This window comes from Mustelus asterias, chromosome 17, assembly GCF_964213995.1.
Source record: "Mustelus asterias chromosome 17, sMusAst1.hap1.1, whole genome shotgun sequence".
NCBI classification, from domain to species: Eukaryota; Metazoa; Chordata; class Chondrichthyes; order Carcharhiniformes; family Triakidae; genus Mustelus; species Mustelus asterias.
This window is the reverse complement of record NC_135817.1, coordinates 22,099,009-22,113,749: the sequence shown is the minus strand read 5'-3', so window position 1 is coordinate 22,113,749 and position 14,741 is coordinate 22,099,009. Positions and strand designations below refer to the sequence as shown.

At 43.3% G+C, this 14,741-nt stretch overlaps 1 protein-coding gene across 2 annotated transcripts in view; it reads left to right on the top strand.

Annotated features, from left to right (window-relative positions):
- Positions 1 to 14,741, top strand: part of LOC144506368 (actin remodeling regulator NHS-like) — a 529,732-nt gene that overhangs the window by 496,275 nt on the left and 18,716 nt on the right. For both annotated transcript variants that reach the window (XM_078232382.1, XM_078232383.1), the window contains exons 5-6: positions 6,849 to 7,044; positions 11,948 to 12,079. In XM_078232382.1, coding sequence (XP_078088508.1) covers positions 6,849 to 7,044; positions 11,948 to 12,079 — 328 coding nt within the window. The remainder of the gene's footprint in view (positions 1 to 6,848; positions 7,045 to 11,947; positions 12,080 to 14,741) is intronic.

Sequence of the window (14,741 nt, the reverse complement as noted above, 5' to 3'; positions counted from 1 at the left end):
GATGTGAATTGATCAATGGGATTGAAGGAAATTAGCCACACGATAGACCCATGGCTCATCATAGCTTATGTAATCATAAGCTGTTTCCTCTTGCACTATTTTTTGAGAATAAAGTTACCAAATAGAAGGAGCAGTAAAGTCTTAGCCATAAGGTCAACAGAGGACCCATTGTAGATAACTGAATTTAGTTTCATTTGGAATCACATTGATTATTTTGCAGGCTCTGTAGAAAGAATAGTTTATCTTGACAAAACAGACTCTCTTTGTCTCACTACAGAATGAAACATCTATGCAAGAAGATAAACGTGTTTGAAAATCCAGGCTATAGCTAATTACTCCCCACGGCATCCTTAATGTTCACCCCTCAAAGAACATTGCCAAAGAAGAAAATAGCAGCCTTCACAGACAAAAAAAACTGGTCACTATAGTGATGACACTGCATTAAGCATGAATCCTGGACAGCTCTCGCGCCAGTCACAAGGGCAAACTCCTGACTGAGGAAGGAATGTGGGTAAACACCGCTCGTATTCCACAGTAGGGTTGTCAGTTTTGCTGTGACCAAAAGAACTTTTCATCATCCCATCAGTCTCTTCCTGTTAAAAGATAAACGTTTTGCTGGGCACAAAAGAGAGCAATAATGGGAGTAGAAGAAGTGAGGCTTGCCACAGAAAAGCACACAGCGAGCAGGCGATGAGTCAGGGTGTGTCAGATCAAAGGAGGGATCATGTGAAGTAAGTGGTTCATTCTCCATTTTGTGGAGGTGTTGCTTCCCAAAGGGCGAGCACAAACCTAGACCCAATTGTGCCCAAATCTGCTTTGTTCGGTTGGGTCCAAGTGAAGAACTGCTCACTTCAAGCTTCCCGGCGCCTGACAATATTTGAAAACACTTGAAAACAAAGTCTGACTGCAGTGTATTTATCTGTATGGTCCACTCCCTTTAGGCTAACTTAATGTGACTAATTTTCTTTGTGTTTATGGCTGCTAAGAATACTTAACAGGAGTAAACATAAGATATGCATTAGTGTAACCAATCTGCTATAGAAGAGAGAGGGCACTCATTTCATAAGTTAGGTTGGTTATTTCAAACGTTTGCTGAGTGATATTTACACTGGCTCTGTTCCAGTAGTTTGACAGACAGTTAACACCCTGGCATTTACAGTAGTGAGAAATGGATTGTGGAACTATTCATTAAAGAATGGGCTTCCGAACAAGTCACTGGGGACCTTTTGTTAAATGTATAGAGACTTCACAGATATACACTTCAGTGCCAGGCAATTCAGGACATTTGTCTCTGACACTGATACTTTTAGCTTTTTTCAAATCAAATCAATGCAGCTGGTAACCAAACTGTGAGTGACTTGTTAATTCCTGTTCTAAGACACAGGAGGAACTGAGATAAACCATTAAAGATTAATCTAGCATTCAATTCATCATACAAAGAGTTTATTCAAAGAGTGGGACAAATGAAAGTTTGTTGTATTGTTTCCTAAATGAAATGCTCAATGCAATTGACTGATATTAATTAAAAATGTAGGGCGCGATCTTAGCAGCTCGCCACACTGGTTGATCAGTACGGCGAGCTGGCAAGATGGGACGAGAGGCAAAAAATCGGGTTTGCACCCAGTTTCTCACCTCTCGCGGTCTTGCTGGCCGGTGAAATCAGCCTCACGCCCTTCCGGGGCGCGAGGCTGATTTAAATATTAATGACATGTTTTGCATGTCATTAACGAGCCCCGGACCATCGTCCGGTCTCACTCACCTTTGCCCCTTCGCCAGTCGAGGTCCTCACTAGCGGGGTTCACAAATGGTCCCCACCAATGGGGGGGACCAGACGTGATGGCATCCCCAGCGGAAGTGAAAGCCATTGATGCCCTCCGGTGATCCGGGGCAGGGCTGGGCAGTGGCCATAGGGCAGTTTCAGCCTGGCATTCTAGTAGTGCCAAGGGGGTAGGCCTGATTGGCGGGGGGGGGGGGAGGCAGGGGTGGGAAGGGGAGAACTCTGCAGAGGGGGGGACCGATCGGGGGTGTGGGGGTGGCAATCAGCTGGGACAGCAATCGGGGGTAGGGACAAACGAGGGTCGGGGAAAGTCTGTGGGGAGGGAGATTGGGGCACCTGTGCAATAGCGGCCCTAGAGCTCAGCAGCTGGCTTCCGTGTATCTCCTTAACCAATCAGCTTGAAGCATTGTGAAATTTAGCAACACAAGAACCAAGAAAGAAGTGCAAGTTAACGTGAATGAATTCCATGTCAAATAAGGTACAGAAAGTGAATTGAAGGGAAATAAAGATTAGATTAAGAGAGAGAGAGGAGACAGAGAAAACATATTTTCAACAAAATTAATTTTCAAATGTTTTTTAAAATCTCCAACAACAATTAAACCTGAAGGATTGAAGCTCTGCATTTGTAATTGTTAATTTTCAGTGCCAGAGAGGTTGACTGGAAGTAACCACATGGTTTAAAATGTACTTAACCTTAAAATGACTTGGCTTAACTTTCTGTGATGGGTTTATTTGGTGTCTACTGTGCAGTACAGGCACTTCACACCATTTAAATAGGGAGCCAGAGAGCAAGATGCCATTTCACGCAGCTAACAGTGGAGCAACGCATCTCAGGTGGCAGGTTTCCAATTTCCACATTTAACTGAGCCTCTGCCCCTGCCAGAAGTTGCACATGAATAACGTTGAGCACAGTGAGCCTTGCCATTACTCTAACAGCAGATTTTGGGCCAGTTTTATGAATTCTGTTTAATTTGAATACAGTACAAGTGAGCTTGGATGGGCAATAATATTTACATGGGACCTGTGAACTGGTGTTTAACATTTATTTATTGGTGTCACAAGTAGGCTTACATTAACACTGCAATGAAGTTACTGTGAAAACCTCCTAGTCGCCACACTCTAGCGCCTCTTCGGGTACACTGAGGGAGAATTTAGCATGGCCAATGCACCTGAGCAGCACGTCTTTTGGACTGTGGGAGGAAACCGGAGCAACCGGAGGAAACCCACGCAGACACAGGGAAAATGTGCAGACTCCGCAGACAGGGACCCAAGCCGGGTGCCTAGTGCTGTGAGGCAGCAATTGGAATAGAATCAGCCCCATCTTTCATAAAATAAGTCCAGCATATCAGTCTTCGTGGCATTAAATTATTTATTTTATCACTTGACTTTTATGCATTTATATAGTGCTTTTCACAACCTCGGGATGTGCCATAGTGCTTTTATTGCCAATTGTGTATTTTTGAAGTTTAGTCACTGGGATAACCTTTCAATAAAGTTTATCCCTCCAGCACAGCAGAGTTTTAAATAGAGAGGGATTATCTTTCATCATCTCAGCAGACCATCTTGTTTATTCCTAAATTATTCACTTTAAATGCATTCTTTGTGGTAACTTGGTCACAATTCTTATCGGGTGGAATTCTCTCAAACTCCCGCCACCATGTTCGATGGCGGGCATGATGGGAGAATATGGCGGGAGGCCCAGAAATCGGTTTCACGCCGTGAATTTAGCGGGAGCTTACTCTGGTCCCCACCATGGCTGGAAAACCCACTAGAAGCCGGCATGGACCTCACATGCTTCCCATTAATGGGATTTAAATAAAGCCACCTGCAACCCCCCTCGCCCCCCCCCCCCCGCACTCCCACCACTCCCCATACCTGATTCTCTGTGGTGCCGGTAGGAAAACACTCCGGTGTGAAACATGGTTGGAACAATATGACTTGCAGATGTTGGGACTCACCTGAATAATGTCCAGAGCTCCCTCTGGCATTCAGGAGTCCACCCCCACAACCCTGTACCCTGGGTTGGGGGTGCATTAGGTGGATCTTTCAGTTCAGTGCCATGGAGGGGAGTCCATCCTCCGGCCTCTTCAATCTTAGGAGGTCCATCTTCCGGACTCAAGTGTTCCCGGAGATCTATCTTCATTTTGGGTGGTTTACTTTCCTTTTTCAATGGTGGGTCAGTGATGTTGAATGCCTTTTCAGTATGGTGCCTGAGTACAATAGCCTGCACTTCCCTCCCCATCACAGAGTACAACATGAAACACTCAGGTACATTATTAATGAGGTGGGGGCTGTAGCAGGAAACACTCCATGTTCCTGAGCCCGGCGCAGCACTTAGTCTCAAAATGGGAGAATTCCGCCCTTAGAAACAGTAGCTTGGTAGTACAGAACATGAATGTTGCTTAAAAGAGAGATTTGTTGCCAAAACTTACACTCATCAGGACAAATGAAAGAATGCCAAATTTCAAATGATCACAATACTTTATACCGCAGGAGAAAAGGATACTGATTAGTCGACAAGTCGACTTTGATCGGCCGAGGCATTGCCATGGAAAAAGCAAAGGGAAACTAAAGGCTCCCCAAGCCCTTGCACAATTCAAAAGGTGCATTGGTGAATATATTCCTTTTTTTAGCAATGACTAGTTCCTGCCTATGAATGTATGTCTAGCCAGCGTAAACAAGTGGGCGGCACGGTAGCACAGTGGTTAGCACTGCTGCCTCACAGCTCCAGGGACCTGGGTTCGATTCCTGGCTTGGGTCACTGTCTGTGTGGAGTTTGCACATTCTCCTCGTGTCTGCGTGGGTTTCCTCCGGGTGCTCCGGTTTCCTCCCACAGTCCAAAGATGTGCAGGTTAGGTAAATTGGCCATGCTAAAATTGCCCCTTAGTGTCCCGGGATGTGTAGGTTAGAGCGATTAGCAGAGTAAATATGTGGTATTACTGGGATAGGGTCTGGGTGGGATTGTTGTCAGTGCAGAGTCGATAGGCCGAATGGCCTCCTTCTGCACTGTAAGTTTCTATGATAAAAAATTTCTATGAAGTCATGTTACAAGTTTGATTATTTGAAATTGGCTGTTAGTTATCTATTAGCATACTCAGGGTTGCTTGTGGTAATACAACGTTGTGTATGAATTTCGGTGAAAGTGTGATGCCAGTGTATGTAGGCTGTGCGTCCCAATGATTAGCTGATTGAATCAAACAGCATACTCCTTCAGTTGTTCACAATAGGCAGAGTACAGACTGTACTCAACCAAACTGTGGTTGCAAAATCTAAAATAAAACATCAGTTGTTAGGTGTGATTCTGTGATTAGACAGCACTTATTGAACATTTCTGAGTACGCTAATAGTTACACTAAAAACCTTATTAAGATGATCGAGCTTGAAACGCAGCTCATTTACGAGAAGCAACATACATCCATATACAGGGACCCATTCTCTGCAAACAAAAGGAACTTGTTCAAACTTTGCAACCTTTTTGAATTACCTGGGATTTTGGGGATCCCCCCATTATAAACCCATTGCTTTCTCTGTGACAATACCTCAGCCAGTCAGAGTCTACTTGCCAACCAATCAACACCCTTTTCTCCTGCGGTATACAGTGTTATAATCATTTGAAATTTGGCATTCTTGCATTTGTCTTGATGAATTCAAGATGAAAAGCTTAAGCAACATGTCTCTCTTTTCAGCAATATTTGAGAAATGTAGAAATTATATAAAGCTGTCTTAATAGGTGAAACATCCAATATAATTTAACCAATGTTACATTACACTATACATCTTAAAATCATTTCCATTTATTAATCCTTTTAAATAAGCAACAAAAATAGTCACAAAACAGCTTTTTTTCCATTTTATTATTGCAGTATGGGTCAAATATCCTTTATCCATACAGCCGAAAACAGAACACATCCAAAAACAGAGCATTTTTTTGAATGGCTATGTAGTTAATTTGTATGTTAATAAAGCAATGTAATATTATATTGTAGGTATAATGAGTGTTAATAGGCAAGATATAGGTTGTGCAAGAGTTGGCCAATGGAGAAGCAAGCCAGTATTTGTAACCTAGGCTTATGCTATCATAATGCAAGTAGGTCTAGGCTTCCAGTATGTATGGTAGACCCAAAAACTGAAAATATCTGAATGCCAAAACGCAATTGGCCCCAATGGTTTGGATAAAGGATACTCGGCCTGGAGTATTTATCTCAAAATCTAGCGATTATTCTTGTGTTATCAATATTAATTGCAGCCTTCAGCATATTCAGTGAAGCTGTCTAAATATCTTTTTTTTCACTTTTCTCTCTCATTTTGACCATTTCACTCACTGACTAACCTCTCACAGAGTTACTAAGTGTGTGTTATGCTTCAGTTTGAGATTCCTCTGCTTCGTTGCAATTTAAAGGAGCACTGTTTCATGAAGAAGTGGTAAACCTTTCCATTTGATCTGGAAGAAAGTCGAGCATGTTGTGCATCACGTGTGTCATTACAATATTGCCCCCAACTCCCAGTAAATGGCTAGTAAATGCACTAGTCAGTTATTGCACGGTCAAAACCAGGAAAATCCCACCTGGATCTGTGCTGAGGCAGTGATATTAGCTGGGTTGGGGTTAATGGAGTCACAATTGGATCTTGGGACAGGAAAATTCAGCTGGCGTTCCCACTCTTGATTGTTATCCAGCGATGCCCATTGTAAAGTTTGTCGATCTCAGAGCAATGAGGGCAGAATCAAGCTCTGCTTAATGCTCTTTGGGATCAAAGAGGCTGTTGACTCTGACTACTTCTCCATCCTTGAAACATGTGCAATCCGATGTACCAGAGGGTTGTAAGCATCTGTGGAAGCAGATCCAAATGTGTGTCAGCTCCTTCAGGAGATGAGGGAGAAGATTAGCTAGAAGGGAATTTTGTCCAACGTAGCATGATTTGCACCATTGCATAATGTGCTTGCAAAGAAAGCAGGAAAGGTTTGCCAAACATATTTTCATGGGAGGGTTCTACTTTGCTTTGTTCTTTCATGTAATGTTCTTGCTGTTATTCAGGTACACCATCATTACCAAATTGTTATACTCTTTTACAGTCCATTCCATCAACAGATGGTGACAGCGATATGATCGCCTTAGGTCAGCGGCCGAAAAATCCTATACCGAACATCCCTACAACACTAGATAGGCAAACAAATTGGAGCAAAGATCTACCTCTTCCTACTCCAGAACAGAAGATGCGTCAGCAAGCTCAGGCTATTTCCTCCTGTATTATTCCCATCAATGTGACTGGTACAGTTCCACCCCTTCATGTTTTTAAGAAAAAGTTATGCTGGATCATGGGTTGGGTAAATGTGATGTGTTTTCAGTTCTGGGGAGGAGTTTCATGGGGGAATGAAACTATCCAACACCTTATTAAGAATGTCATTTTTGATGGTAACTGCAGGTTAATTCAGCTGGGTGGAGGTGGTCAGGTCTGTATCCAATGTCCTCACACTCTCCCCTTTACTCTGCAGCAGGGTTCTCTGGGGAACAATAAGCTAGAGAAGAATGCAGACAGTGAATTACAAGGCGTGCTATTTCTCTAATAGCTTAACATCTAATTACAATATTATTGTATCGCACTGATGCTCTGCTTATAATATTTAACATGGTCATACCCAATTTATCTATTAAACGTGGGCATCACTAGCTGGGCCAGCAGTTATTGCCTCCTTGAACAAATCGGCTTGTTATTTCAGAGAGGCAGTTAAGAGTCAACCAGCTAAGGATAGCAGATTTGAACAAGATTTTTTTTACAACAAATTTTATTTCCAGATTTTTATTGAATTCAGATTTTACCACCTACCATGATGGGATTTGAATCTGGGCCTCCTCCGGGTCTCTGGATTACTCATCCAGTGACTTATCCACTGCCTCCATCCACTGTTTTATCAGAGTTGTTTGGCTGTTTGGAATAAACGTGTCAATATCTCTATTCAAAATAGTGAAGATTAGAATTTGTATTCATTATTATACGGTAAACAAAATTTGGTCTATATGTGTGTGATCGTACGAATTTGAAGAACTGTCAGTGAATGCATGAACTTTCTAAACTTTCGTTGTTGAAAGTTGCATTTTAATTATAGGGATCCCACAATTTATGATTTACTAATCATAGAAACCCTACAGTGCAGAAAGAGGCCATTTGGCCCATCGAGTCTGCACCGACCACAATCTCACCCAGGCCCTACCCCTATATCCCTACACATTTACCCGCTAATCCCTCTAACCTACGCATCTCAAGACACTAAGGGGCAATTTTTTTATCATGGCCAATCAACCTAACCCGCACATCTTTGGACTGTGGGAGGAAACCGGAGCACCCGGAGGAAACCCACGCAGACACGAGCCGAATATATAATCTTCCCCTCACAAAGCTAAAGTATAAGCCAATTTTAAGTCATTTGGTTGAATTGCATTTTACGAAACTTCAAACAAAATATTTTTTAGAAGTGCATTGATATAAAAATAAAGGGAGGATCTCACACTGATTATTTTTCTATTGTGAAAAGAGCATCACGAGAAAGCAGGAAAAGTTTGCCAAATATATTTTCATGGGCGGGTCCTACTTGTGGCTCCGCAAATTTACTTCAGGAATAGCTGAGTCATATAGTTCAATTTTCTCATCTCTATTAAATATTAAGGGTGGAATTTTCCTGTCCCGCCCATTATGGGAATTGTAGCGGGACACAGACCATGCAAAAGTCCGTTGACCTTGGGCGAGATTTTCCAGTCTTGGGGCGAGCGTGGCTGGAAAATCCCATCCTAAGTGTCTATTAAGTTTTCTTAATTCTGGATTTCTACAACTGGCCTCACTGTTCCTGTTTGGGAAGTGGACAAAAGCAGCCTGTGATATGTGGTGTCCACTGACTACTGTTGCTAGTGGTTGTCAGTTGAGGACAAGATAGGGCTGGATAGTGATGTCCCCTGTGGTTAAATAGCTTGTCAGCACTCAGTGCTGAGGTGAATACAATGCTATAAATAAAGGCCTTTGACAAAGGTACCAAAACTCAAAAAATCCCAGAAAAGACTCAATACCTCGTGAAGAGGGAGGGTGGGAATTGGCTACAAAAAAAGAAAATGACACTTTGCAAAATAACAATACTCCAACCTGTGATCATGGGGCCGATTTTACACATGGGCAGTGTTCTGTGGAAATACAAGCTCCGAGGTCAGTGTGCCCTGCTTGATTTTCTGGCCATTCTGGATGCAGAAATGTACAGACATAGGAACCTCTGTTTCTGAATTCCCAATGTATGCTTCATAGTAATTCATAGCTCAATCACAGAATCCCAACAGTGCAGAAAGAGGCCATTCAGCCCATCAAGCCTGCACCAACAACGATCCCACTCAGGCCCTATCCCCGTAACCCCACATATTTACCCTGCTAATCTCCCTGACACTAAGGGGTAATTTAGCATGGCCAATCCACCTCACCTGCACATCTTTGGACTGTGGGAGGAAACTGAAGCACCCGGAATAAACCCACGCAGACACGGAGAGAATGAGGAAACTCCACTCAGACAGTTACCCGAGTTTGGTAATAAAGGAAGAAGCACTGTACATTTAAAGATGTCTCCAAGTTTCATGGCTTGTCATTAAAGGACATCCATTGTCCAGTCTGATTACGTCACCATTATTGCGCTTACTTCATCTGGAGATAGTTGACCAGCTTTGTGCTGTTTGCACAATGCTGGTCTCACCGATGCTTGAAGTGATGTCACAAGCACAGATGCCATGGAAACACCTTGAACAGTTTGACAGTTGATGCAATGCCTTATATAGCAAGCAGGATGGCAGGTTCTATTTAATGTAAGCAATGGATGGCTGTGGTGATAGAGTATAAATTGTGTCAGGTCACAGTGACACCCTCATTCTCAGAACTGCCCAGAGTACTCAGAAGAATAACCTGTTCCATTAAGTTAGTTTTTTTTGGTAAAATTCACTAGTGACTAAAAGCAGAGGTGTGTACGAATTTGTTACATCTACCCGAGGTTCAATGGGAAATGGGCAGCACAGTGGTTAGCGCTGCTGCCTCAGCGCCAGGGACCCGGGTTCAATTCCCAGCTTGGATTATTATCTGTGCGGAGTCTGCAAATTCTCCCCATGTCTGCGTGGGTTTCCTCCAGGTGCTCTGGTTCCCTCCCACAATCAGAAATACGTGCTGGTTAGGTGCATTGGCCATGCTAAATTCTCCCTCAATGTTCCTGAACAGGTGCCAGAGTGTGGCGACGAGGGGATTTCATTGCAGTGTTAATATAATCCTACTTGTGACACTAATAAATAAACTTTAAAAAAACTTAAATTCATCTGCAGTATCCTGGTTCTTATCAAAATTTCCAGGCGACTTCCTCTTTGTCAGATACTTGGGGTCTTTTCCAAATTGTGTGTTCTGGGAACCGTTCCAGCGTTTGTATGTGGTGTGGTTAAAACAAAAGTCTTAGCTCACTGCAATAATCTCCAATCAGGCGTCGTGAAATGGTAAACCCTGTACTTAATTTACAATTTTGCAAACATTGCATTGCATGCCAGTCACCTCAATAAATTTAGTGTACCATGTGAGATTCTTGTTTTAACCAAACGTTGAAAAATTCCAGCCTTTAAAATTCACCTCTATGTCTGAAGGCACAGACTCGGTCTGAGGTGCAGTTTCACATGCACCTACCTGCCCCGGCATCTCATTCTGGTAACTGTTCTTTATGTGTATATGGCCTTGGTCAGAAGGTGGCAGACTACTTTATCATGACTATCTAATTACTTTTTTACTCAAATCGCTACTGCCAGGAGTAATGTCACAACTGAGTCCAATCATCGTCATGAATTTTCATGATTGGAGTCCCATTCAAAGATCCCTCATTTTATCCCACTATGCTGCAGGGTTTGTGCAAGCAGTTTCTGGTGCTCCACTTCCACAGGAAGTTCCTGGGAACTCCACACTGGGTGATGCTTTTTTTTGGGCCTTATTTCTTTGTAAAGATATTAAGCTTCTTTACATGTCGGAAGAACCGAGGAGCCATTTCCAAGCATTACAAACAGTGATTTGTGAACTTCATAGCTTATTAATTTACTGCCTATCAAGTTGCACAAGTGAATGAAGCTGCTTGGTCCCTTAGCTGCTGTTTAAAATGGTATTTTGGATTATTGGATTGTCCCTTTCCAATGCTTCAAGTTCAAACTGGAACAATATGTCTATGCTAATATATCTCTCAATGCCCCATCTGTATCGGTAAGGATTGTGCTGGGGGACATGGATTATCCCTGATTTTCAATATAATTGAATGGTGGATTTTGCTCAATGAGAACAAATAATCTAGAAAATACTTCATGTGTAGAATGTGGCTGTGTGACAAGTCAACCAGTGTACCTTTCTTCCCCTCACATTTAACTATTTCTTTCTTAATTTTGATATTTTTAGTGTCCCCCCCCCAGTGTTGTCCTCTGGATGGGTGACCAAAGATGGAGTACAGGTCTTGGTAGCCTCACATGACCATTCTTGAACATAACCATAGCCTCTGAGCCTATTAGTGGGCTATTTAAGTTTGAGGAGCATTGTTGTCAGCTGAGCCCGGCATTACTCTTACCTGGCATCCCACTACATGTGCTCACCCATGTATCACCAGTGGGCATCCAGCTGACTTTCCCTTTCTATATAGTCTGGTGGTCAGGTTGTCAGTTGAGTAGGCCCGACTACCACCCAACCCATTCAGCATAGGCAAGAAAATTCATGTTTATCCCAGAGCAAACTGACGCCTTTCCAAGATTTTTAAGAATTATCTCCCTGAGGTCCAAGCTTTTTTTTTGATGAACAATTAATGCTGAAACAAGTCTGAATTGCCATATTACCATAAAATATTTGTTTTGGCCGGGGTTAATAATAGCAGAAGGTGCTAGAATTGCACATTAAGCATTTGTATTTGTGCAGATGAAATAAAGTTTAATGTTGTGGATTGTGAGCCTTTGGCAAAATGTTGAGGAAAGGCTTCAATCCTTTTATGCCTATGAAAGTTATATATACAATGTGAATTGAGATATATTGGTTTAGGTTTCTCCATCTTAGTGCCAATATGCTCAATAAGCCTAGCAGCTTACTGTTAATTGCTTATGAAATTATGCTATGGATTGCACAGTTGTCTGGATCCTTTCTCGATTACAGGAGTGGGTTTTGAGAGACAGGTCATTGGCCGATATTCCTTTGTCCATCCTCAATCTGTGCTGCAGCGAAGACGGAAGCTAAAAAGGCGGAAAACTATCAGTGGGATTCCCAGACGTGTGCAGCAGGAAATAGGTAAAGATTTAAAACCACAATAACACAAACCTGGTTAGAAATATTTTCTGCAAAGCTTTTCGTCATTTAAAAAACACCCTAAAGCCGAACTTAAACAGAGTACCGCATGGTAGATTGCATAAGGTTAAATCTCACGGGATCCAGGGTGAGGTAGCCAATTAGATACAAAATTGTCTTGATGACAGAAGACAAAATGGAGGCATGTGACTAGCAGTGTGCCTCAGGGATCAGTTCCGGGTGGTCCACTGTTATTTGTCATCTATATTAATGATGTGGAGATGCCGGCATTAGACTGGGGTGGGCACAATAAGAAGTCTCACAACACCAGGTTAAAGTCCAACCGATTTACTTGGGGTCACAAGCTTTCAGAGTGCTGTCTCACTCACTTGATGAAGGAGCAGTGCTCCAAAAGCTCGTGATTTCAAATAAACCCGTTGGACTTGTTGGGCGGCACGGTAGCACAGTGGTTAGCACTGCTACTTCATAGCTCCAGGGACCTGGGTTCGATTCCCGGCTTGGGTCACTGTCTGTGTGGAGTTTGCACATTCTCCTCGTGTCTGCGTGGGTTTCCTCCGGGTGCTCCGGTTTCCTCCCACCGTCCAAAGATGTGCGGGTTAGGTTGATTGGCCATGCGCAAATTGCCCCTTAGTGTCCTGAGATGCATAGGTTAGAGGGATTAGTGGGTAAAATATGTAGGGATATGGGGGTCGGGCCTGGGTGGGATTGTGGTCGGTGCAGACTCGATGGGCTGAATGGCCTCTTTCTGTACTGTAGGGTTTCTATGATTTCTGTGATTTAAATGTGGTGTTGTGAGACTTCTTACTATTTATATCAATGATTTGGGTGAGAATTTCGGAACATGGTTAGTAAGTTTGCACTGTCCACTATGGTGGCATAGTGGACAGTGAAGAAGGTTATCTAGAATTGCAATGGGCTGATGAATGGCAGATGGAGTTTAATTTAGATAAATGCAAGGTGATGCAGGTGAACCAGGGCAGGACTTACTCAGTTAATGGTAGGGCACTGGGGAGAGTTATAGAACAAAGAGATCTAGGAGTACAGGTTCATAGCTCCTTGAAAGTGGAGTCACAGGTGGACAGGGTGGTGAAGAAGGCATTCAGCATGCTTAGTTTCATTGGTCAGAACATTGAATACAGGAGTTGGGATGTCTTGTTGAAGTTATACAAGACATTGGTACGGCCGCACTTGGAATACTATGTACAGTTCTCGTCACCCTATTATAGAAAGGATATTATTAAACGAGAAAGAGTGCAGTAAAGATTTACTAGGATGCTACCGGGACATGATGGTTTGAGTTATAAGGAGAGTCTGGATAGACTGGGACATTTTTCCCTGGAGCGTCGGAGGCTTAAGGGTGATCTTATAGAGGTCTATAAAATAATGAGGGGCATAGATAAGATAGATAGTCAACAACTTTAGGGGAGTCTAAAACTAGAGAGCATAGGTTTAAGGTGAGAGAGGAGAGATTCAAAAGGATCCAGAGGGGCAATTGTTTTCACGCAGAGGGTGGTGAGTGTCTGGAACGAGCTGCTAGAAGCAGTAGTAGAGGCGGGTACAACTTTGTCTTTTAAAAAGCATTTAGACAGTTACATGGGTAAGATTGTATAGAGGGATATGGGCCAAACACGGGCAATTGTGACTAACTTAATGGTAAAAACTGGACAGGTTGGGCTGAAGGGCCTGTTTCCACGCTGTAAAACTCTATGACTATAAGAGTTAATGATGTGGAGATGCCGGCGTTGGACTGAGGTAAACACAATAAACCTACTGGACTTTAACCTGGTGTTGTGAGACTTCTTACTGCATAAGTGTTAAATCAGGGCAGATTGTCTCACATTTCATAGAAAAGTAAAAAGTTTAAAAAGCAGCCTTCACGATCTCCAGATATCTCAAAGGGCTTGGGGTACTTTTAAAGTGTAGTCATTGATGTCATTCCCGCCACAGGAATCATAGTGGGCAGGGGGGTGGCGGACTGTGGAAAGGTCCATTGACCTCGGGCAGGATTGTCTGGTTTTGGGGCGGACGCAGCCAGAAAATCCCATCCATAATGGCACAGGACAATCACACAGACAGAATTGTAACAGTCACAGTCACAGGGCTAAATATTGCCCTGGTCTTCCTCAAAATTGTGCAGTCTGAGAGAACAGACAGAGCCCTTCTTTACTGTCTCACCTGAATCATAGAATCCTTACAGTGCAGAAGGAGGCCATTCAGCCCATCAAGCCTTCACCGACAACAACTCCACCCAGGGCCTATCCCTGTAAAACATATTTACCCTGCTAATCCCCTGACACTCAGGGATAATTTAGCATGGCCAATGCACCTAACCTGCACATCTTTGGACTGTGGGAGGAAACCGGAGCACCCTGAGGTAACCCATGCAGACTTGGGGAGAATGTGCAGACTTTACACAGACAGTCACCCAAGGGAATTGAACCCGGGTCCCTGGCGCTATGAGGCAGCAGTGCTAACCACTGTGCCACCGTGCCACCCCCTGAAAGGCAGCATATCAAGCAGCACTCCTCAGTTCAGCACTGACTGAAGCATCAGCCGGAATTTTGTACTCAAGTCTGTGGAGTGGGAATGAGCTCTCAACCTTCTGACTGAGAGAAGAGTCCGACCCACCACTGGGCAAGGCATC